The sequence below is a fragment of the Myotis brandtii genome, unplaced genomic scaffold (genome assembly GCF_000412655.1).
Source record: "Myotis brandtii unplaced genomic scaffold, ASM41265v1 scaffold642, whole genome shotgun sequence".
Lineage (NCBI taxonomy): Eukaryota > Metazoa > Chordata > Mammalia > Chiroptera > Vespertilionidae > Myotis > Myotis brandtii.
This window is the reverse complement of record NW_005370473.1, coordinates 526510-552116: the sequence shown is the minus strand read 5'-3', so window position 1 is coordinate 552116 and position 25607 is coordinate 526510. Positions and strand designations below refer to the sequence as shown.

The 25607-nt window shown below is 36.3% G+C and overlaps 1 protein-coding gene across 6 annotated transcripts in view; it reads left to right on the top strand.

The window, feature by feature from the left end:
* BTBD10 (BTB (POZ) domain containing 10) overlaps positions 1-25607 on the top strand; it is a 59991-nt gene that overhangs the window by 24731 nt on the left and 9653 nt on the right. For 3 of the 6 annotated variants that reach the window (XM_014528613.1, XM_005880558.2, XM_014528614.1), the window contains 4 exons: positions 10007-10180; positions 12265-12550; positions 16490-16592; positions 18743-18863. In XM_014528613.1, the coding sequence (XP_014384099.1) occupies positions 10027-10180; positions 12265-12550; positions 16490-16592; positions 18743-18863 (664 nt within the window). In that variant the 5' untranslated portion in view covers positions 10007-10026. Of the gene's footprint in view, positions 1-9983; positions 10181-12264; positions 12551-16489; positions 16593-18742; positions 18864-25607 lie in introns of all 6 variants that reach the window. The other 3 variants (XM_014528612.1, XM_014528611.1, XM_014528610.1) reach the window with 1 other exon arrangement.

Sequence of the window (25607 nt, the reverse complement as noted above, 5' to 3'; positions counted from 1 at the left end):
ACCCCCAAAGGGGTCGCGACCCACAGGTTGAGAACCACTGCTTTAGGGGCATACGAGAAGTGCTGATTCTAGGCTTAATTTTGAAAAAGGTAGATGATTTTAGGAGAAGAAATTGGAAGGATAGTTTATGACTTGAAGAAAACTGGTTAAAAATGAACCAGGAAAAAATGAACCAGAATGGGTTTGCTAAAATTGGATTGTCAGAGCAACTTTGATTTTTCTCTCATGCAGTTGGTAGACTAGTAGCAATGTAATGTATTTGGACTTAAGTTTAGTTTTTTGTATAGTCATTTTTTTAATATTCTTGGGTGCAAGATGAAGGAAAATTGATTTAGATACTACTTCAGTGATGGCGAACCTATGACACGCGAACTAATTTTTTTGGTTGATTTTTCTTTGTTAAATGGCATTTAAATATATAAAATAAATATCAAAAATATAAGTCTTTGTTTTACTATGGTTGCAAATATCAAAAAATTTCTATATGTGACACAGCACCAGAGTTAAGTTAGGGTTTTTCAAAATGCTGACATGGTGAGCTCAAAAGGTTCACCATCACTGCACTAGTTGATTGTGTTAATTAATCAACAATTTTTATTTTGAATGATGCTACCAAAGGTTATTGATGTGGAAAGTGGCTTTGTTCTTTCCTTTGTCTTCTGCTCATCTGGAGCAAATTATCAGATTTATAGGTGACAATAAAAAAAGAAGGACAGTAAATAATAACTAAACTATCCAAAATGATCTCTGAATTTGGATTGTTGGAATAAATTTAAATGAACTTGTTAGGAGTACTCAGAAGGCCTGAAAAACACTAATATACGTTAAGTTAGCATGGCTTTACACCATCACGTATTGAAAAGACCTGAGGGTGGTTTTTGGTAGTAAATGATGTAAAACAGAAGTACACTATGGCTGCCATCATTCCATCTTCTCCCCACCTTACACCCCCAAAAGCCCCATCATAATTAATGGGAAAAGAAGACAAGAACCATTCTACAGTACACCAAAGTATGTTGTCTTTAGTTCTGTGTATATTCAACGGGAAGGGTGTGAAGACATTGGAAGCTTTGTCAGCTTTTAAAGAATTGAGGAGTTAGAGGTTTTGGGGGCAGCTCTAGCGGATATTAAGGAATTTCACAATAAGAGCTATCTTTAGATTTGTAAAGAATTAGATTTGGTTTAAATCAAATTTGGGGTTAAAGCACGAGCTCCAAAATGAATTCCTTAGGTCCTATCTCAGACCTGCCACTTAATTAGCTTAATTTAGGCAAGTTGCTTAGCCTCTAAGCTTCCATTTTCTCAACTATAAAATTGGGATGGTTTTGGTGATTAAGTGAAAATATATACAAAGTGCTCCATATTGTGCCTGGCATGTACCAAATGCTCAAATGTTAGGGGTTGTTACTTGGTTACTTGGCCCAATTAGATAGAACTAGGGCAGTGGTTCTCAGCTAGAGGGGTGATTTTGCCCCTCATTAGGCACTTGGAAATGTTTGAAGATAGTTTTTGGATGTACAACTGAGCGATGGAGTACTAGCATCCTGTGGGTGGAGCCCAGCAAGCTACTAAATATCCTACATCCTACAATCCACAGGACAGTTCCCTTCACACAACAAAAAATCAACTGAGCCTAAACCCCGAACTGGGGTCAGGTAAAAAAAAAAAAAATTGAATTAAGCTTTAATGTTAAGAAAAAACTGCCTAAGAGTCAGAGCTTTCCAAAGATAGAACTAAATTGTAAAAAGAAAAAAACAAGTTACCCTTCCTTGTCATTAACAGCAATAGGTAAGCCAATTCATGGGGACTTTGTAGATGAGATTCAGAAATTAGATTGGTGTTTGGACTAAATTTTCTAAACTTAGATTCTGTGTTTCTGGGTATTTCTGAGAATAGTTGGGCATATTGAATAACCAACATCAAAGGGGCTCTGATGCATATTCTCTCATCCTTTAATTTTATTAATCTAATTGAAGTATAGCTTAGATTTTTAAAAATTCTTTATTGTTTAAAGTATTACATGTGTCTTCTTTCTCCCCCACCGACCTCTCCCCAGCCACTACCACCCCCCCACTAGCACATGCCTCCTCTCCCTCACTGTCTGTGTCCATGGGTTATGCTTATATGCATGCATTCAAGTCGTTTGATTGCTCTCTTACTCCCCCCCTCCCCTGGCTTCCCTCTGAGGTTGGATGGTCTTTTTGATGCTTCTATGTCTCTGGATCTATTTTTGTTCATCAGTTTATGTTCATTATATTCCACAAATGAGTGAGCTCATGTGATATTTATCTTTCTCCGACTGGCTTATTTTGCTTAGCATAATGCTCTACGTCCATCCATGTTATTGCAAATGGTAAGAGTGACTTCTTTTTTTACAGCAGCATAGTATTCTAGCTTAGATTTTTAATTTTAATTCCTTTACAATGCTTTAAATTTTAGTATGAGACATAGAGGGAATTTAGTGGAACAAATCAGTTTGTATTTTCAAAAGGCCATTGGAAGTATAAGTGATTGTGGGATTGCTGTAATTCTGTCTAAAAACTTGTTTTGTGAAACTAATTTGTCAAAGTATTTACAATCATTTGACAAATATTTCTAAAACTAAATCTTTTATTTATACCTCATATCTTTTTAAAATTGGTTTTATTTTCTTTCCCCCTTTAGTAGTAAGTAGAAAAGATGTCCCATAAGGTTTTAAAAAGTAATTATAATTTTTAAAAGCACCATTAAAGTACTTGATTGTGTTTACATTATATTATTCTCAATCATGAGCAACACCCAAAGGAGTAACTGGCACAAAGTATCATTTAGTAAATATTTGAGGTTTGAATGACTGATCAGGAGATACAAGATATATGTCTGACCATTAATTTAGATCTCCACAATAATTAATAGTGGTTAGCTGTTTTTTAGAAATACTTTATTTTTTTTTATGGTGAAGAGTTGCTTGAGAATGTTAAGTGATTTCCAACTCCCCAATTTTTATCTCTACCCTGAACCTTTCCCCTGAACTTTAGACTTTTGTATTTAACTCCCTATTTGGTATCTGTACTTGGATGTTTAAGAAACATCTCATTCTTAACATGTTGCACTTTCTTTTTTTCTTTTTATTTATTTTAAATTAAATTTATTGGGATTACATTGGTTAATAGAATCATATAGGTTGTAAGTGTACATTTCTATTGTATGTGATCTGTATATCGCCTGTGTGCCCACCATCCAAAGTCAAATAATCTTTTGTAGCCATATATTTGGTCCCCTTTATCCTTTACTACTCTCCCACCCTCTTCCCTCTTGTAACCACCACACTGTTGTCTGTGTCTATTTGTTTCAGTTTATATCCCACATATAAGTGAAATCATATGATTCTTAGCTTTTTCTGACTGACTTATATCACTTAGCATAATATTTTTGAGGTCCATCCATGTTTTCACAAATGGCAGTATTTCTTTCTTATGACTGAGTAGTATTCCATCTATATAAATAAAAGCCTAAGTGACCATTACGACTGAACAACTGGAACGACCGGTACGATCGGTTGACCAATCGCTATGATGTGCACTGACCACCAGGGGGCAGACGCTCAACACAGGAGCTGCCTGCTGGTGGTCAGTGTGCTTCCACAGTCAACCTTCCACGACCCCTCCCCCAGTCTGCCAACGTCCTGCGGCCCCTCCCCTTGCCAGCCTGACCCCTATCGCTGGCCAGGCCAAGGGACTCCACCCATGCACGAATTCGTGCACTGGGCCTCTAGTAGTACATTGAACCACATTTTCTTTATCCAGTCCTCTATTGAAGTACACTTTGGTTGTCTTGGCTGCCATGATAATGCTCTTTGCGAATAAATGTTTTAGAACTTTTCTGGTAGATAGCCAAAAGAGAGATTGCTAGGTCATATGATACTCTATTCTTAATTTTTTGAGGAACTGCTATACTGTTTTCCATAATGGCTGTACCAGTTTACATTCCCATCAGCAGTGAATGAGGGTTCCTTTTTCTCCACAACCTCTCCAACACTTGTTATTACCTGTCTTCAGGTAACATTCTGACAGGTGTGAGGTGGTATCTCATTGTAGTTTTGATTTGCATTTCCCTAATTTTTTTTCTTCTCTTTTTCTGTGGTCTTGCCCAGGACCTGAGATGCCCTTTCCCTTCCATTTCTGTCAAACTCCTACCCAACCTTGAAGGCCCTTCTCAAACCACCTCCTACACAGTCCTCCTTCTACCCTCTGGTCAGAAGTAGTTGTCCCTCCCCTGTCCTCGCATGCATGCCCTTTTTACCGTCATGATGGCTGTAGAATGTAGTGTTGGCACATGGGACACTGAGTTCCTGCTGGGAAGGGCAGGAACAAGAGTGTCAGGGCCACCTGCTCTGTGTTGGGACCCTCTTGAAATCAAATGTTGGCCCCACATTTTATTTCACTGCGTGACTGTGGGTTCAGATCCGAGATGGGCCACTGTCCAGCGGGACGACTTAGGACCTCTCTACTCCAGTGTGGTCCCCGGGCCAGCAGCAGCCACATCACCCGGGAGTTTGTTAGAAATGCAGTCTCCGAGGCCACGCCAGACCCACTGAATCGGAATACCCCACGGTCACACAGCCAGCAAGTTGGTGAACCCAGGTCCCCTGGTGACTGATGTCCCAATGCTTTGAAAAGCACAGTCACCCCGTTTCTTCCTCACCAATGCTTCCCTGAGTCTCTGGTTGTGCATCTTTTCATATATCTATTGGCTGTTTGTATGTCTTCTTGGGTGTGTTCAGGTTTTCTGCCCATTTTATAAATTGGATTGTTTGTTTGGTATTACGTTGCATAAGTTTTTTATACATTTTGGATAATAACCCCTTGTCAGAGATATTGGTTATAGATATCATCTCCCATTCAATTGGTTACCTTTTTGTTCTATTGATGGTTTTTTTGGCTGTGCTTTTAGAAGCTTTTTAATTTGCTAAAGTTCCATTTATTTATTTTTGCCTTTACTTCCCTTGCCTTTGGGGTCAAATTCATAAAATGTTTTCCAAGACCAAGATCCATAATTTTAGTACCTATGTTTTCTTCTATGTAATTCATTATTTCAGATCTTACTAGTATATTTAGGTCTTTGATCCATTTTAGATGAATTTTTTGTATATGGGGACAAACTATAATCTAGTTTCATTCTTTTGCATGTAGCTTTCCGATTTTCCCAGCACCATTTATTGAAGAAGTTTTCTTTTCTCTATTGTGTGTTTTTGGCTCCTTTATAAAAAATTATTTACCCAGATACATGTGGGTTTATTTTTGGACTTTCAGTTCTGTTCTGTTGGTCTGTGTGTCTGTTTTTCTGCCAATACCATGCTGTTTTGATTATTGTAGCTCTGTAGTATAATTTGAAGTCAGGTAGTGTGATACCTCCAGCTTCATTCCTTTTTCTCAGGATTGTTTTGGTCATTTGGGGTCTTTTGTGGTTCTATACAAATCGGATGATTTTTGGTTCTGTTCCTTTTAAAAATGACTTTGGGATTTTGATGGGGATTATATTAAATCTATATATTGCTTTGGGTAATATGGCCATTTTAACTATGTTGATTGTTCCAATCCATGAACACACAATATCTTTCCATTTTATTGTCTTTTTCAATCTGTTTTAAAAATATATATTTTATTGATTTTTTACAGAGAGGAAGGGAGAGGGATAGTGTTTTCAATTTCTTTAGATAAATACCCAGAAGTGGAGTTTCTAGGTCATATGGTAGTTTTATTTTTAAGTTTTTGAGGAGCCTCCATACTGCTTTCCATAGTGGCTGCATCAATTTACAGTCAAACCAACAGTTCATGAAGATTCCCTTTTCACCACATTCTCGCCAACACTAGTCTGTTGATTTATTGATGATAGCCATTATGACAGGTGTCAGGTGATATCTCATTGTGGTTTTAATTTTCATTTCCCTGATTTTTAGTGGTTAGGCATCTTTTTACATGTCTATTGGCCATCTGTATGTCCTCTTTGGAGAAATGTCTATTCAGGTCCAATGCCCACTTTTTAATCATATTGTTGTTGTTTTTTGGTGTTAAGTTGTATAAATTCCTTTTATATTTTGGATATTAACCCCTTTTGGAATGTATCATTGGTAATATCTTCCTTCCATTCAGTAGGCTGTCTTTTTGGGTTTTTTTATGGTTTTTTCCGCTGTGCAAAAACATTTTAGCTTGATGTAGTCTCATTTGTTTATTTTTCGTTTTCCTTGCCCAAGGAGACACAGCAAAAAAAAAAAAAAAAAAAAAAAAAAATTGCTAAGAGTGATGTCATAGAGTTTACTCTTCATATTTTCTTCTATGAGTTTTATGGTTTCAGAGCTTGCATTTAATTTTTAACTCTTTTTTGTGTTTATTTTATTATATGGTGTAAGAAAGTGTCGTCGTCGTCTCCTCCTCCTCCTCCTCCTCCTCCCTTCTCCCTCCCTTCCTCCCTCCCTCCCTCCCTCCTCCTCCTCCTCCGTCCTCCGCATTTATCTGTCTAGTTTTCCCAACACCATTTATTGAAGAGACTGTTTTTACCTCATTCTTGCCTCCTTTGTCATAGGTTAATTGACAATATAGGCGTGGGTTTACTTCTGGGCTCTCTATTCTGTTTCATTGATCTATATGTCTGTTTTTATGCTAATACCATGCTGTTTTGATTACTGTAGCCTTGTAGTAAAGTTTGATATTAGATAGCATGAAGCCTCCAAATTTTTTCTTCTTTCTTAAGATTGCTGTGGCTATTTGGAGTCTTTTGTGTTTCCATATAAATTTTAGGATTATTAGTTCCCCTTCTGTGAAAGATGCCATTGGCATTTTTATAGGGGTTTCATTAAATCTGTAGACTGCTTCGGGTACTATAGACCAGCGGTTGGCAACCAGTGGTCCATGGACGAATGGTGGTTTGTGAGGTCTGAAAGGTTGGTGACCGCTGCTATGGACAGTTTAATTATATTAATTCTTCCTGTCCATGAGTATGGTATATATTTCCATTTATTATATATCGTTTTTATTTTCTTTCTTCAATGTTGTACAGTTTTATGGGTATAGATCCTTTACCTTTTTGGTTAAATTTATTCCTAGACTGTTTGATGTAATTCTAAATGAAATTGTTTTCTTAATTTCTCTTTTTGATAGTTATTGGTGTATAAAAATGCAACTGCTTATGAATATTAATTTTGCATCCTGGTACTTTACAGAATTATCAGTTCAAATAGTTTTTTTGTATGGAATCTTTAAGGTGTCTTTCTCTATATAGTGTCATTTCAGTTGCAAATAATGACAGTTTACTTTTTCCTTTTCAATTTGGATGCCTTTTATTTCTTATTATTGTGGCTAGGACTTCCAATATTATGTTAAATAAAGGTAGTGAAAGTCAACATCTTTGTCTTGTTCTTGATCTTAAGGGAAAAGTTTTCACTGTTCACCCTTGAGTATGGTGTTAACCCTTGAGTATGGTGTTTGCCATCTATAGCTTGATTATGTTGAGGTATGTTTCCTCTATCCCCACTTTGCTGAGTGTTTTAATCATAAATTGATTTGGGCTTTTTCCAAATGCCTTTTCTACATATATTGAAATAACAGAATTTTTATTCTTCGTTTTGTTTATTTGTTAATTGTTTTGTGGATATTGAACCAACCTTACATCCCAGGAATAAATCTTACTTGATCATTGGGAATGATCTTTTTAATGTATTGCTGAATTCAGTTTCATTGAGGATTTTTGCATCTATTTCATCAGGAATATTGGCCTATCATTTTCTGTTTTTGTAGTGTCTTTATCTAATTTTGATATCCATCTTCCTAAATGCTGGCCTCCTAAAATGAGCTTGGGAGCCTTCCCTCCTTTTTAGTTTTTTAGAATAGTTTGAGAAGGATAGGTATTAATTTTTCTTTGAATGTTTGATGAAATTCACTCCTGAAGCCATCTGGTCCAGGACTTTTGTTTGTTGGGAGTTTTTTGATTACTGATTCAATTTTATTAGTTTTCAGTCCCTTCAGATTTTTTGTTTCTTCCTGGTTCAATCTTGGGAACTTGTATGTTTTTAGGAATTTTTCCATTTCTTCAAGGTTGTCCAATTTTGGGGGGGCATATAATTGTTTGTAGTATTTTTTTGTAATCTTTGTATTTGTGGTGTCTGTTGTCAGTTCTCTTTTATTTCTGATTTTATTTATATGAGCTCTCTTTTTTTCTTGATGAGTCTGGCTAAAGGTTTATTAGTTTTTTTATGTGTCCAAAGAACCAGCTGCTCGTCTCATTGATCTTTTCTACTGTTTTATAAACTATTTAATTGGTTTTCACTTTGATCTGTATTATTTTTTCCTTCTACTCACTTTGGGCTTTGTTTTTCTTTTTTGTTTTTAATATATTTTTATTGATTTCAGAGAGGAAGGGAGAGAGAGAGAGAGAGAGAGAGAGAGAGAGGAGAGGGAGAGAGAGAGAGAGAGAGAGAGAGAGAGAGAAACATAATGAGAGAGAGAGAGAGAGAGAGAGAGAGAGAGAGAGAGAGAAACATCAATGATGAGAGAGAATCATTGATCAACCGCCTCCTGTACACCCCACACTGGGTTTGATGCCCTGACTGGGAATCGAACCGTGAACTCCTGGTTCATAGGTTGAAGCTCAATCACTGAGCCACACTGGGCTGGCCTAGAGGTCTTGATTGCAGCGGTAGGAATGTTTCTATCAGGAAACAACACAAAGACTCCATTGAGCTGGAAGTTAATACTGCTACCCTGCTGGCTACTTTGGGATTCTCATTCCTCTGAATTTCTAGGCAATGAAGGGAGATACTGCGCTAACAAAGGAAAATTGGGCTACTACTCCACAATGAGATGTGGAATAATACAGAAAATCCCTTAGGGCATTTCCTAGTATTACCATGCCCTATAATTAAGGTCAGTGGAAAACTATAAAACCCAATCTAGGTAGCACTACTAATTACCCTGATGCTTCAGGAATGAGGGTTTAGGTCACCTCACTAGATGAAGAACCACAATCCTTGTTACTTTGTGTTGGCTGGAAGCAGATTTTGAGGCTGATGTACTTTTCATCTCCTTACCTGCCCTTAATTCATATATCTCAAAGTCTTTTAAATGCAACATGAAGCAGAAATATCTCCTCTGAATGTGCTCATCCTCATTTTATATTGCACACATTAATTATTTTTACCCTTAGAGTACTTTACTGATCTAAAATTATTTAATTAAATAGAATAGGACATAATTAGTCTTTCATGGCAATTTTAAAAAAAGATATTTTTATTGATTTTCAGAGAGGAAAGGAGAGGGAGAGAGATAGAAACATCAATGATGAGAGAGAATCATCGACTGGCTGCCTCTTGCACACCGCCACTGGGGATCAAGCCCGCAACCTGGGCATGTGCCCTCACTGGAATCGAACCATGACCTCCTGGTTCATAGGTTGACACTCAATTGGCCCATCCCCGGCCGGCCTGACCCCGGTTCTGCCCCCAACACCCCAATTGGGGGCAGGGCTGGCTGGCCAGTGGCCCACTGCCCCTCCCTCTGCCTGATGGGCCCCCATCAGGGCGGGCCGGCTTGATTCCACCCATGCACAAATTCGTGCACTGGGCCTCTAGTAAAAAATATAGAAAAACATAATTAAAATTAAAAAAATAAAATGAAAAGAACATTTGAGCAATATTTAGGTGATTTGGGTGGTTGCTGCTGCTGCTGCTGCTACTGCTGCTATTACTACTACTTACTAAAAAATAAATTAACCTTTCTGGGCTTTAGTTTTCTTATCCTAAAAAATCAGTTGGATTATGTGATCTTTAAAGATAGAGTGCTCCAGATTTTATAAAACCTAGAAGTTCGAGATAAATTAGGCTTATTTCAGGGGTTGTAAAGTAGCATTTGATTCTTGCCCTTTAAGATACTGTTTTATGTTAATTTATTTTTTTAAAGTGTTTGTATCTCATGTTCTACTTTTTTGGTTAATTTTATTTTGTAACTTATCAGTACTCCCTCACGTGTTGCTAAAGGAGTTGTCGACCACACCAAAATGAGTCTACATGGTGCTAGTGGGGGACATGAGAGATCAAGAGATAGACGACGGTCAAGTGACAGATCACGAGATTCATCTCATGAAAGAACAGAGTCTCAGCTCACTCCTTGTATTAGAAATGTTACTTCTCCAACACGACAGCACCATGTTGGTATGTAAATGAACTAAACCTTCCTAACAATTTTTAAGCATGCATTTACCTTTTTAAGTAGTAAGGATAATGAATTGTGTCTAATATTTCAAAGTAAAATTAACTTGTTACTTTTATTTAGTTGCTTTTATTTTAGTTTAGCTTGGTTCTTGCTGTGAAAAAAACCTTATTAAATGAAACAAAAAAGAATTTTTTAAAGAATCTGGGACAGACTTATAAAAGAAATAACTTGAAAAGCCTTTGTAATTGTGATATCTAGATTTCAGATTTTTTCAAGTTGGTTTTTATCTTATGAGATACATAGCAGTGATTTATTTTAAAGTAGTTCGTATATTACTGTAATAACAAATTTACTATAAATGTCAATAAAATTATCAGCAATAGTCATTATTGATAGGGATTCTTGGCTAATTATCATGGATAAAAGGAATTGAAAGGTAGAATACCCAATAGAGTAATTTATTTTGATTTTTGACAGTACATTTAATATTAAAAATAGAAGATGAAAGAGAAAGTGAAATGTTTTGCTTTCTTGGCAGCTAGCTCAGGTCTTTCTCTTCCTATCCATTGCTATAAATCAGGGGTGGGGAACCTTTTGTCTGTCAGGGGCCATTTGGTTATTTATAAGATCATTCGTAGGCCATACAAAATTATCAACCTAAAAATTATGTTGCCATGAAAAAAGCCCATAGATTTATTGAACTTTGAGTCCCGCCTGCGGTTGCTTTGGCAGGGCCAGACCAAATGATATGGCCCTTGGGCTGGGCGTTCCCCACCCCTGCTTATAAATGAATGCTATTACCCCAGGTAAATATGTGTGACTGTAAAACACTAGTCTGAAGCAGAGGTATGTAAGCAATGTGAACTTGCTGATTTTCATTTTCCCCTGGGAAGGGACAAATTTAATACCTTGACTTACTATATGAGGTAGTTTCTGATTGTTATAAAGTAAAATCATTTCTATTAGGGTCAAAGTATGTGTAGAAGTTGTCAATATCTAAGTAGGTCCTTAAAGTCAAACTAGTACTGATAAGTTAAAAAAAAAGTAAGAGATTTAGTTTGTTATATGCAAAGTTCAGCATATGCGAAGATAATAGAATGATACAATTATTTTATTAACTTTAACAAATTCTGCTTTTGGGATGCTACCAGCATTGTGGAAACAGGCAATAGAATGGAGGTGTCAGAGTATCTCTGGAGATACTGCACATCTAATTATATAATCAGTAAAGCTGTACAGAGTGTTCTAAGTAGCCTGAGTCATAGAAGAATTTGGCAAAAGCTGATGAAACTGAGGGGATGGAGGTACATTTTTAGGTCACCTTTAAACTGTGATCTAGCCTGTAAAGGAAACTTAATTATAAAATCTCAGTCTTAATTTCTCCTCTTCAGAATCTTGGAACCTACCTATTAAAATTATAAATAGTAATTATTTGGTCCTATAAAATTTGTAGCAGTGCTTTATTCAACAAAAGTGAAAGTGAAAAGAAAGCAATATATCATCAGCTATTAAAGCCACTTAATTTGGTAGACATTAAAAGTCATTTGAAAAAATAAATACTTCTTGCTATCCTTATTGAAAATTTTTTCTTCTCTCAGACCTTCCTTTTGTGAGATAAATAACTGGTTTTGAAATGCCTTTATTAACACAGCGAGATTCCAAAAGTATAAATACTTTTAGTATTTGGGAGAGTTTAAAATTGGTATTCTTACTAATTTTTTACTAACTTTCAATGCTTACTTATTTGACTTGTGATTCTGCTCCTTGGGTTTTTATATATTGTTAAGTAGAGTAGTAACATAAAATTTACCTTAATTTTGACCTTAGTCTAGGTCAACATTAGTAAGGTCTACATCTTTTGAAAATTCTACAAAAATTAATTATTTTAGAAAATATTTTGATGTTTTTAATCCTGGGAAATAAATTAGTATTTTGGTGTTCTGTGGAAATGTTATTTCAGATAAAAAAGCAGAAATGCTGTGATTTAAAACAACTTTTCTAAATCAATAATTTTAAAAGATATATGGATCTTGAATTTTTTAAAAGAAAATTTGCATGGCTTTGTTTAACATCTTTATTTCAGAACGAGAAAAAGATCACAGTTCCTCTCGTCCAGGCAGTCCTCGTCCTCAAAAAACATCTCCAAATGGTTCCAGTAGCAGTGCTGGGAACAGCAGCAGAAATAGTAGTCAGTCAAGTTCAGATGGTAGCTGTAAGACATCTGGGGAGATGGTGTTTGTGTATGAAAATGCAAAAGAAGGCGCACGGAATATAAGAACATCAGAACGAGTGACACTAATTGTGGATAATACTAGATTTGTTGTAGACCCATCCATTTTTACTGCACAGCCAAATACAATGTTGGGCAGGTTTGTATTATTGTAGTTGTTTGTGTTAATGAATTTTAAAGCACTTTCACATTTGTTTTTTCCATTTAAGTTTACAATAACTCTCTGTTGGGATGTAGTGTTCCTATTTTACAGATGCAAGAACTGAGCTTTTGAAGGTTAAATACCTTGCTCAGGTTAATAGAGCCAGAAAGTGGTAGAGCCAGTTTTGTTTTGTTTTGTTTTGTTTTTTGTTAATCCTCATCTGAGGATATTTTTCCATTGATTTTTTTCCCCCCTTCCATTGATTTTTTTAGAGAGGGTAGAAGGGAGGGGGAGAGAGACAGAGAGAAACATTGATGTGAGAAAGACACATTGGTTGGTTGCCTCCCACAGGCACCCTGACCAGGGCTGGGGATCAAGCCTGCAAATATGTAATTATATATGTGTTTTCTGATGGTCTTAGGTGACCCCTGTGAAAGGGTCGTTCGACCCCCAAAGGGGTCGCGACCCACAGGTTGAGAACCGCTGATCTAGGCCAATGCTTGGTGCCTAATGAGCTCACTATCAGTATTTGCTTTTATTATGATGTCGGGGTCTGCTTTTCTTTTATTTTTTTATAGTATTTTTATTGATTTCAGAGAGGAAGGGAGAGGGAGAGAGATAGAACCATCAATGATGAGAGAGAATCATTGATCGGCTGCCTCCTGCATGCTCCCCACTGGGGATTGAGCCCGCAACCTGGGCATGTGCTGGGAATCGAACTGTGACCTCCTGGTTCATAGGTCGATGCTCAACCACTGAGACACCCGGCTGGGCAAATAAAACCTGTTTACAAAATATAAAATGAAGGGGCATATATATGAAGTAGAAGTTTACACAAGGTAAAAAAAATTTTTTTAGGTTGCATATGAATATTTGGGATATGTGCATACTTTTGTGTGTGTGTATGTGTGTGTGATTTGTCAGTGTCTCAATATAGAATAAATGCCAGCATATGACACTACACATTTTGAGTAGATATATATTTACTTTTAACATTTGCTTTGCATCTGCTAGTAGAGAAAGATTGGTCAGCTGCCTCCTGCCTCCTGCATGAAATCAATTTTCCCTTTTGAAGAAAGTGTCCTAATGATATATTTCTTAATTACTTGCTATATATTAATTATATATATTAATTATATATAATTCTGAAGAGGATGTATGTTACTACTCTACAATATATAATCCTCCTATTGGGGATTGAGCCCGCAACCTGGGCATGTGTCCCTGGAATCGAACCCAGGACCCCTTCGTCTGCAGTCTGATGCTCTGTTCCCTGAGCCAGACCAGCTAGGGCGGCTTTTATATATTTTTTAGTAGCATGGGGAGATTATTTGATGCTATTAGGAGGATGACTTGACACTATTAATACTTTATTTTTTATCTGCACTTTAAAGAAACAGTTAAAAAGTAGATATTTGATATTTTGCCTCAGTTATTAAGCTGTTTTCTTTAAAAAAAAAATTTCTGTGTGTGTCCATTATTGACCTGAAAAGTATAATTTTCTCCTTTTAAAATAGTTCACGTATTAGAGAAAGTTGCATGACATTTGATTTCTGAAAGACTGTCCTTTTTACATCAGTGAAGTTTCTTTTCATATGAATTGAACAAAGCATATCTTTGGGGATGAAAATTAATATTCATGGGAACTATTAAAAAGCAGTTGCATTCTTTTGGAAATTCAAATAAAAAAAGCTTTGTTCTTTATAGGTTTATGTGTTATAACAAAAGGGGAAACCATTTACATTGGGAAAGTGTTGAGTAGAGTACTTAGATTAGCCATATCTACTTTAGTAATGGTGGTACCAGGTTCAGAGGGTCTCCTTTTTTTTTCATGTAGTTAAGTACAATTTAAAGGCTATCATTTATTCAGAGATTATATCCTCCTATTTTTTTCTTGTTAGAATGTCCAGTCTTTTATGAAAAGACTAGAGGCCCGGTGCACAAAAATTTGTGCACTTGGGTGGGTCCCTCAGCCCAGCCTGTGCCCTCTCGCAGTCTGGGGCCCCTTCCCCTGGCTGCTGGCACCAGTTTTCCTCCGGCGCCGGGAACCCAGGCCATCACTCTTCGCCAGGAGGGGCCGGCATGGTGGGCGAGGGGCTTAGCTCCTCGCTTGCCGCACGCGGGCCCCGGGGGCATGGTGGAGGCCGGTGCAGCTGGCTGCTCGCCACGCGCAGGCCCTGAGGACGTGGCGGAGGCCAGCGCAGCGGGCTTCCCTCTTTGCTCTTCGCTCGCCACGCCAGCCTTCGCTCACTGCTCCTGCCCGGGGCCAGCTGGCTTCGCTCCGTTGCTTGGCAGTTAATTTGCATATCGCCCTGATTAGCCAATGGGAAGCATAGCAAAGGTACGGTCAATTACTCTTTTTGTCTTTTATTATATAGGATAGTGATAGCAGATGGTACATAATGCCCTTATTTATGAAAACAAAACATAGGCAAAACTTTGGCAGCCCCCCAAATTTGTTCTGAAATTTTGTTATCTATGAAATGCTCAAATCTGGAAATCTGTGGACTAGATGTTTTTGGAGGAGGCTTTACTTTCTTTAATCACAATTAAAAAGATTTCTTAGACATTAAAATTATTTTTTCTAAGGACATATTTTTCAAATTGCCTCTTTTCTAAATGGTTACTGTTAAAGGCCAATAACATGACCTGAAAAAAATAAGTCCATTTGTATTTTTCTTACTTATAAGTTAATATTAAGCCCTGCCCAGTGGATAGAGCATTGGCCTGTGGACTGAAGGGTCGCGGGTTTGATTCCAGTCAAGAGCTTGTACCTCAATTGCAGGCTTGATCCCCAGCCCTGTTCGGGGCTCGTGTGGGAGGTGACCAGTCCATGTGTCTCTCTCACATTGATGTCTCTTTCCCTCCTTTTCACTCTCTCTAAAAATCAATGGAAAAATATCCTTGGTTGAGGATTAACAACAACAAAAAAATAATAAGAGCTTTTTACTCATTTTAAACTTTTTATTCTCCTCTTCTTCATTCCTCCCTACTCCAGCATTTGATTACTTATTTTTCAATTCTAGGAAACAAGTGTAAGAATTTTGAGCAAGTTTTTTTTACAGTTGTAGTTAAGATTATGAAAAGTAAAACAGCTAACCTGCTTATGCTATCTTGCTTTTTCCTAGTTTAGATGACTGTATGTGCTGCATATAGTATTAACTTTGTAAGGAAGATGGCAGGTTAAAGGAAAAGGCATAAACAACATGGTTTCCCTTTTTCTTTTTTCCTTCCTGATAAGATTAGTATAAAATGACCTTTCCCCTCAATTAATTGATTTTTTTTCCCCCTCTGATGAGAAGGAACTGGAAATTTCTTTAGCTTTTGAATTTATCAATTGATATTGTTTGCTTATAGGGAATCTACAGGGGTGGGTAAAAGTAAGTTTACATTTATAATATAAATAAACTAATTAATAAATAATAATACAAGAATAAACTCTGTTTCACGTATTCACAAATGTAAACCTACTTTTACCCACCCCTGTACACTACTGTTTCCTCCCATCATAAAGAAAATACTTTAAGCCCTAACCAGTTTGGCTCAGCGGATAGAGCGTCGGCCTGCGGACTCAAGGGTCCCAGGTTCGATTCTGGTCAAGGGCATGTACCTTGGTTGCGGGCACATCCCCAGTGGGGAGTGTGCAGGAGGCAGCTGATCGATGTTTCTCTCTCATCGATGTTTCTAACTCCCTATTCCTCTCCCTTTCTCTCTGTAAAAATCAATAAAATATATATATAAAAAAGAAAATACTTTAAATATTCCTTTGTTAAATACGTTTGTCAGGATAAATTTCTGATAAAAATTCTTGAACTAATTTAATGATATAATTTAATACTTAAATTACAATTCCTTTTTAGTTTTGTGCATGAAATCAGTTTTCCCTTTTGAAGAAAGTGTCCTAATGATATATTTCTTAATTACTTGCTATTATAGGATGTTCGGATCTGGCAGAGAACATAATTTTACACGTCCTAATGAGAAGGGAGAATATGAGGTGGCAGAAGGAATTGGCTCCACTGTATTTCGAGCTATTCTGGTAAATTTTTGTTGCTTATGTGTTTTGACTTAATCATATTCATATGACCCCTTCTTGGTAAGTACTTGAAATCAGAGTTTGATTTGGATATCTTTATGGAGGTATGTAGGATATTGTTTTTTAAATAACATTTAATTTGTCTTTATGTTAGTACATAAAAATAATATTTAACTAAATGAATTTTATGACCTTTGGGAAGATAGGATAGCGGATGATTCATCTCTTGGGTCTGCATAGGCACTTCTTTCAAAAGGGTTTAATGTTAACATATATTCCTCTCTCCTTAATTCTCTTAAATAAAATAAGTCAATTTTTTGGTACCTAAGAATTAATGTGGCTACTTGAATTCTAATATTTTATTGCACATAAGCAGTATGGACATTTATAAACGTTTAAAATTATTCTCTAAAATGAATTAGTTAGCATCTTTGTTTTAAACCTTTATTTTTATTTTGAAGTTTTAACCTTTTATTTTTGAGTAATATTTGTAATTTCTCTACTTGTAATTTCAAATCAGTGATAAAAATTTGGTTATAGTGTGTGACAGTTTATGCCACAGTCTGAAAATACTGTTTCCTCAAATAGTTTTGGGAAAAAAGAGGAGGGAGGATCTTGAGGTACAAGACAGGAAAAGTAATAGTTGACCCTCGAATAATACAGGTTTGGTTCCACTTATATGCAAATGTTTTTCAATAAATAACTAGAAGCATTTTCTCCTTATAATTTTAATAATTTTCTTTAGCTTACATTATTGTAAGACTAAAGTATATAATACACACAACATACAAAATATGTGTTAATTGACTCTTTGTTGTTGGTATGGCTTCCAGTCAATAGTAGGCTATTGTTAATTACGTTTTGGGGGAGTCAAAAGTTATACATGAGTTTTCAAAGGTACAGTGGGTTGGTACCCCTAAGTCCGGTGTTGTTCAGGGCCAACTGCATTGATCTTGATCGAATTGTTAGTACTTGGAGAAACAGCTGTGGAAACTAGAAAATATCTTGTTTCCATTGATGCAGTGGCTTTAGAAATTGTGTTACTGTGGCTCTGAACCTCAAGAACCTAGAGGCAGATCTTAATTTGGTGGGGGGGATGGGGGGAGAAATGCTTTTTCAGCTGCCAGTACTTCCATTTGACCCCCAAGGAGTTGACAAGTAAGGAATATTTTCATAATTTAGCTATGAAGTAACTTATTTGTAATGCTGGGGCCAGCCCCTAATAACATTTTAAGTAGAGTTGAAATAATTACTATTGACTGATTATAGTAATATGGGAAATACAAAGGATAGTATGTGGAAGAATAATATCTAATTGTGCATTCTATTTTACATATTTTAATAGTTGGATATGACTTTGAAGTTCTTTACTAAAAACTTTAAATTTTGCTCAATTCTCTTCAAGCATGTCAAACTCGCTGCCAGCAGGTTTAAACGAGGCATGTGGCCTGTTGGCCGCGAGTTTGACATGCTTGCTCTAGGTAATTAAGGTAACTTAAAATACGTTATTCAACTTTCTTACTTTAGCCGGTTTGACTCAGTGGATAGAGTCAGTCTGCGGACCAAAGAGTTCTGGGTTTGATTCTGGTCAAGGGCATATACCTTGGTTGCAGGGTCCTCCCCCGTGCGGGCCCTGGTCGGGGTGTGTGCAGGAGGCAACCAATCAATGTGTTTCTCTCACATCAATGTTTCTCTCTGTCTTTCCCTCTCTCTTCTACTCCAATGGACATAAGTCACTGGGGGGTAGGGGAGGCCAGGGGATTGTCAAGGGTGGGGAAAAAAAGGAGACATATGTAATACTCTTTGTAATACTTTAAGCAATAAAACAAAAAACAAAACAAAACAAAATAAATAAATAAATAAATAAATAAATAAATAAATGTTCTTAAAAAACAACTTAAAAATATGTGGTAGTTATATAAAAAAATAACTCATAGGGGGGAAATACATATGATTTAGCATGGTATAGTAGAGAGATAGGTAAATAATGGGGAGATTTAGATTTTTATCTTACCTGCTATTAAATAATTTTATGACTGGGTGAGTCAGTGAAGCAATTGGGCCTTAATAATAAGTTTTGGCTACCTCATGCTCCAAATGTTTTACAAATGTTTGCAGAAGGAATTGGCTCCACTGTATTTCGAGCTATTCTGGATTACTATAAAACAGGAGTAATTCGTTGTCCTGATGGCATATCTATTCCTGAACTGAGAGAAGCATGTGACTATCTTTGTATCTCTTTTGAATATAGTACTATTAAATGTAGAGATCTCAGTAAGTATGCTCTTTTGTGTGTGACTAGTTTGTGGAGTTATACTATATTGGAATGAAAAGGCTGAAATAGTGCTATTTACCTAGACTTCAAATATTTAACTGAATTGTAAAGCATTCTAATACCATAAAGATTATTTATGGAAATCTACAGAGGTGTTTATAAGCTCCATGTGCAATTTTCCAAAACTGTTTTCAACTTTTAATAATTTATTTTTTTGATAGACTCTTCCAGATATCCTCATTGACTGTTTTCCTCTATAATTTGTTGCTAGTCTTTGAACTACCAGCTTGGGAGCCCTGGCTTGGGTCAAGTGTGGTGTTTGGCTTAATTCCTCAGATCACATCAACCAGTATTTCAGAAATTTTTTGTACTTAGCCTGTAAGATAATATTCTAAGCCACTAATTCTCAAAACCAGTATTTGTCATTAAAGATCTTAGATTGAATACCTAGTCCTCAGTTATGCAAAGGGTTAAGGGTTCAAGAACTTCAAACATAGTCTCAGAGCAAGGTCCAGAACTTTGGAATCCTATTTCTTTGATATTCTCTTCTCCTATTTCTTTGATAATCTCTTCTCACAAGAGAAGAGAATATCAGCCCCCACCATTTCACAGTTATGCCATGCCTAAGAAGAAAAGGTGATTGATTATATACAGAAAAGTCAAAATAGTATATGAGAATTGTCCAATGTTGACTTGATATTAAGTGGTTGGAGAAGTTCAGAAGAAGGAGTGGTTATTGTGGGCTAGAGGGTTTAGGGATGAGTCCAGAGGATACAGGTAGTAAAGAATGAATAGGAAAGATTTAGAAAGTAGAGTAGGGAGGTCATTCTGAGAGCTGGGATTTTTGGAATAAAGATGCAAAATATGTACTTTGGAAATAACCTAGTTGGAGCAGAGACTTTATATCAGGACCAGAAGGAGACAGGAATAAATAGGTGGGCCAGATTATGGGAGGTCTTTAATCCAAACTAATGCTCTTACATTTTATTTTATATGCAATATAGAGGCCATTTTTAAAGTTTCCTAAATGTGGTTATAGCCTTATGTTAGCCCCAGACATAATGGTTATCTTTATTATCTAAATTCAATCCTAGCTTGGCAGAGTGGTGTTATACCTTTTCAGAGATTGGTGTGTTGGAAACTGAACAGTAAATTTTATTTAAAAATTCTAAGGCACCTCCTGTATACTTAAATATAACTAGCCTTCTTCATGCTTAGTTATGAACTAACTCTGAAAATGAGTAGTCTTATTAAGTCTCTCCCTAAGTACAGTTTTAGTTTTGCCAAACATTCCTTAAAATGTCCATAAAAATATCAGTAGGTGTCACAAAGCAGTGGATGGTCCAGCTCAGTCCATTTCTCTGTAAGTAATATTTAAAAGTTTAAAGTCAAATTGTTGGACGCCTGGAACATACAACTGTAAACTTGAATAAAGTTGCTATTTTTTCACATTTAAAAAATGTTTTTTAGTTGAAACCATGAGCATTCATTATTCTAATTATAGATCCTAGACTTTTAAGTTTAGTGTATTTATTCATGGGACAATTTTAATTTAACTTTATACAATTAGATGTTGAATTTTGGTGACTGTCGAATAAAAAAAAACACTAGAATTTCTTAGAGATGATTTGGATTTTAGTTCTGTAATCCTTTGGACATAGTTACCTTGTCGCTATTAAGTTTCATTTATTCGTTGTGGAATTAAGGGTAAAACCTTTATGTAAAATATATGTAGTATGGTTTTTCTAGACTTCTGACTTTTAAGTAATACTTAAAATTATTTCTAGATTACTTGCAATATATGTTGCTAAAAATTTAAGATTCTTATAGATTAGTAAAACAAAAATATATAGAATGTGAAGAGACAGAAATAGTCTTTAGAAATATAAAAGGATGCTGTGGGTGTATAGCTTTAAATTTTTTTTCTGAAAATAAGTGCCTTTACTGACTGTTGGAATGACACTTGACATTAAAATGTCTTTTTGTCTCTTAACTTAAAAAGAAATTATACAAGTACTAAATGCTTATCAAATAGAGAGTTCGCCATTTCTTGGGCAAATTACTTAAAACCTTGTTTTTTAGTTTCCTCATCTTTAAAATGGAGATGGTAATACTTATCTCACTAGGTTGTTGTGAAGATTAAATGAACCGTGCTTGACACAGTGTTAAATAAGGGTTTGCTTAAAAAAATAAGCAAAATTAGGAAATAAAGGAAACTTAAAAAGAAAAATATTAAAGGGTCATATTGTACTGTACATGCTATTTATATTCTCACATGGAAAATATATTGTGAATAACTATATTAGTAAATATTTTTAAATAACAGATTGTTTAATGGTTACATAGTAATCAATCATTTTCTGCATTTTTTAAAAAATATATTTTATTGATTTTTTACAGAGAGGAAGGGAGAGGGATAGAGAGTTAGAAACATCGATGAGAGAGAAACATCGATCAGCTGCCTCCTGCACACCCCCTCCTGGGGATGTGCCCACAACCAAGGTACATGCCCCTGACCGGAATCGAACCCGGGACCCCTTAGTCCGCAGGCCGACGCTCTATCCACTGAGCCAAACCGGTTAGGGCATTTTTCTGCATTTTTATTGAGCACTCACTTTATAGCAAATATTTGGTTTATAAAAGACAACAAAAAAAGATAAGGTCACTGTTTGCATGCTTGTAGTCTAGTGGGGAAGACAGATAAGTAAATTGTATTTTGGTGTTAGAGGAAGAATAGGGTGTTAAATGAGCTTGTAGGAACAGTACCTAACTCGGGTGTGGGGGCTTGAGGAAGCTTTCTGGAGGAAAGGGAAGAAGTGTGTTCCAAGCAGAAGGAATTGTATGTTCAGAGGTAAGGTTAGTACAGGGAAGGACTGACTTCTCAATCTTCTGTCATGGAACTTAATGTAATGAAGGAAATCTGTGGTTTATAGTAGCTCCCCAACTAGGGTGTAGATTTCTTCAGTGTATACATTCTCTTCCTAGGCAAGCACTGTAACCCAGAAGAGGTTTTGAGAACCAGGGTTGAACTCAGGAATGAAGGCCTAGGGCTAAAAGAAATAAAAATACATGTTAAGTTTGAAATAACCTGTTAGACACTCAGATGGAAATGTTGAGTGGGACATTGGTTATACATGACTAAAGTTCAAGAGAGAAATGAGTTATCAATATATCAATAGTATTTAAAGAAAATATTTTTTAAAAGTACATACTTATCCAAAACCTCCTTTTTCAAATAGTGCTTTATGGATCAAGGTGAAGATTTGGGACTTTTATTTTTTAAAATATATTTCTTTATTGATTTCAGAGAGGAAGGGAGAAGGAGAGAGTGATGGAAACATCAATGATGATAGAGAACCATTGATCAGCTGTTTTCTGCACGCCCCCTACTGGGGATCGAGCTGGCAACCCAGACATGTGCCCTTGGCTGGAATCGAACCTGGGACCCTTCAGTCCGCAGGCTGACGCTCTATCCACTGAGCCAAGTCGGCTAGGGCATGGGACTTTTATTCTAAGAACAGCACAAGTTATGAAAGGTTTAAACTAAGAGACACATAATTAGATTTAGCTGCTGTGGGGAAAATGAATTACAGTAGTTCCCCCTTATCTGAGGGAACTGTATTCCAAGACCCCCAGTGGATCCCTGAAACCTCATATACAGATATACATTTTCTGTTCATGTCTTTCACCCACAAGTTTCATGCCTTTTAATTAAGTACTTATGATGCCCCGTAGTTTTAACTTTTGCAATTTTGAGGTGTAACAACAAAACTAGCATGAATTTCTTTTTCCTTTTTCACAATTTCACAGAAGATTCGTTCTTACCATAGATCTGATCAACCTCAGCATATTATTTTTTTTTTCTTTCCTTAAATCAAGAACTTTTACCTTTCCACTTAAAGGAAATACTTCATGACTTTTCTTTGGCATGTCTGAATTGCCAGCATCACTATTCTTGTGCTTGGGGCCATTATTAAGTAAAATAAGGGTGACTTGGATACAAGGACTGTGTTACTGCGACAGTGGACCTGATAACCTGGACAGCAACTAGTGACTAACGGGCAGGTAGTGTGTGCAGCGTGGACATGCTGTACAAAAGGAGGATTCATGTTCTGGGTTGCATAGAACTGGACAGTACAAGATTTCATCATGCTGCTCTGAACAGCATGCAATTTAAAATGTATGAATTGTTTCTTTCTTTCCTTTTTTTTAAAGAGTTATTTGAGCCAAACTGACATCATATGCCAGGAAGCAAGATTTCAAATGCTCTTGGTATTTTTCATTTAATATTTTTGGACCATGGTTGATTGTGGGTAACTGAAATCGCAGAAAGCGAAACCATAGATAAGGGAGTACTTCTCTATAGAGGGCAAAAGCAAATGTTGGGGAGTTTGATTAGAAGGTTTTACAGTAGTTTATGTGAAAATTAATGACTTGGTCTGTGATGGGGGCAGATGTGTTCTTTTTATTGCTATTTAACCATTCCAAACTTAGTAGCATCAAGTATAATCATTTTTGTTCTGTGGGTCAAGAATTCAGATGGTACAAAAGAGGTGGCTTGTCTGTTTTACAATGTCGAGGCCTTATTCTTGTGAAAAATTGAAGGGCTGAGGTGACTCAAATGCTGGGTTCAGCAAGGACTGTCAAACACAGTTCCTGTATGTGGCCTCTTCATGTGTCTGGGGCTTCTCCGAGCCTGGAGACTAGGTTCAGAAAGAAATCATTTGGAGAGTGAGCAATCCCCAGACCATGGCAAAACTGCAAGTCATACACCAACCATCATCTCTGCCATGCTCCGCTGGTTACAAGCAAGTCAGTATGAACAGCCTAGATAAAGGGGAGGAGAATTAGACTACACCTCCTGCAAGGAGCTGTGAAGGTCACATTGCAGAAAAGCATGTGGCATACAAGAGTTGGTAGCTTTGCAAAATATCATCTTCCGGAGAAGGAGATGACATAATTCAAGATGTATTTAAGAGGTGAACGTAATAGCACTTGGGGAATGATTGAATTAAGAGATGAAAGGAGAATCAAGGATTCATTCATTTATTCCACAACTATTTAAGTGCCTGTGCCTGTCAATGCCTGGCACTCTTCTGAAATGATTCTGAGAACTTGAGTGGATGCTGATGCTATTTACTGATTTTGAAAAAACTGCAGAGAGATATAGAGAGGATTCAGTTCAGTTCTGGATATATTGAGTGAGTTTGAAGTAGGTGCCTGTGAGGTGGCATCCAAGTGGAGGTTTCCAGAAGGCAGTTGAATATAATGCATCTAGACTACAGAAGGCAGAATATTTATTCTTAGAATACATTTGGGAATTGTCAGCATAAAGTGAGAAGAGAAAAGAACTTTAAAAAATTGTGCACACCTCAGAGGAGAAAGAGTTGGCAGAGGTGACTAGAGAAAAACAGCCAAAGAGGAGAAAGAAAACTGGTAGCAGAGTTCTTAGGGATAAGAGCATTTTAAGGATGAGGGGGAGAGAGTCAATCGAGAGATCAAATAAGATTGGAATCAAAAGAGGTTCATTGTCTTTAACAATCTAAAAGTCATTTGAAGACTACAGTGAGAGCAGTTTTAAGGAGTGTGGAGGCCAGATTGGAATTGGTTCAGAAATTAGGTCAAAGAGAATGTGTTCATACATCTAGGAGTTGGCTATAAATGGAATTTTTTTTCCATCTTACTATTTATATTTTTTAAGCAAGTTATTAACAATCATAAATGAAGACATGTAAGTGTATTTTCTACATATAGATTTGGTTTGGAAAGTAATTAGCAACATATTGCAAAGTAGTTTTAATTTTGTAACAATATGTCTCACTATTAATAATATGGGCATTGTATTCCATTTCTTTATACCATCAAAATAATTGTGATTCAAGTGTAAACATCTAGCATCATCTACTGGAATTCATATCATTAGCAATTGACAACATACAAATGGATTGTATTTCAAATATCCATTTCTGGTCATTAAAGCTGACATTTGCACAGCATTTAGAAAGCAGTGGCACATACAGTACTCTCATAAGACCTCTCAGGGATGAATATTATACCCAGTATAAAAGGGCTATACCAAGTCTCGCATTATTTCCACTCAGTGTACTTCTATGAAGAATCTGTATCATAAGTTGTGATTGAAAATCCACAATTACAAATATTTAGAATCCCAGATTTTTGACGAATTACATATGTATTGACATGAAAAGCAATTGGTTAAAGATATCTCACAGTTTAGCTACACTATTATTGACACTTTTATGGCAGTTATTAATGAAACATGCCATCATATCCCCAAATAATCAAAGTGCATAGTGTAAATCATAATTCTGATCATTAGCAATATGGTTAATACCTCACTGTGAATTGGGATCTCATCCTTCAAAAAGTCAGCTACCATCATGGATAATTTGCCAGCTTTATTCATCTCGTCTTTCTGGAAGAGGCTAAATTCCCCCTCCTTCATGGCCACATCTTATCTTCCTCAGCTCCATCTCTTAACTGGCTCTGATAAAGCAGTTTCTGTCCCTTTTCCTTCCAGGTCTAGAGTTAGTAATGGTTTCCTACTTTTACTAGTACCTGGGTGCTTCAGCATTCATTGCTGCTTCCTTTAACCATGTGTACAACTCTGAATAGTCATTTGATTAATTTATCTTTTAAATCACAGCTGAATCTGTGATTTTTTTATGTTTCTTAATGGTACCCTGACTAATGGTATTCCAGTCCATATAGCTAAGCTTCTT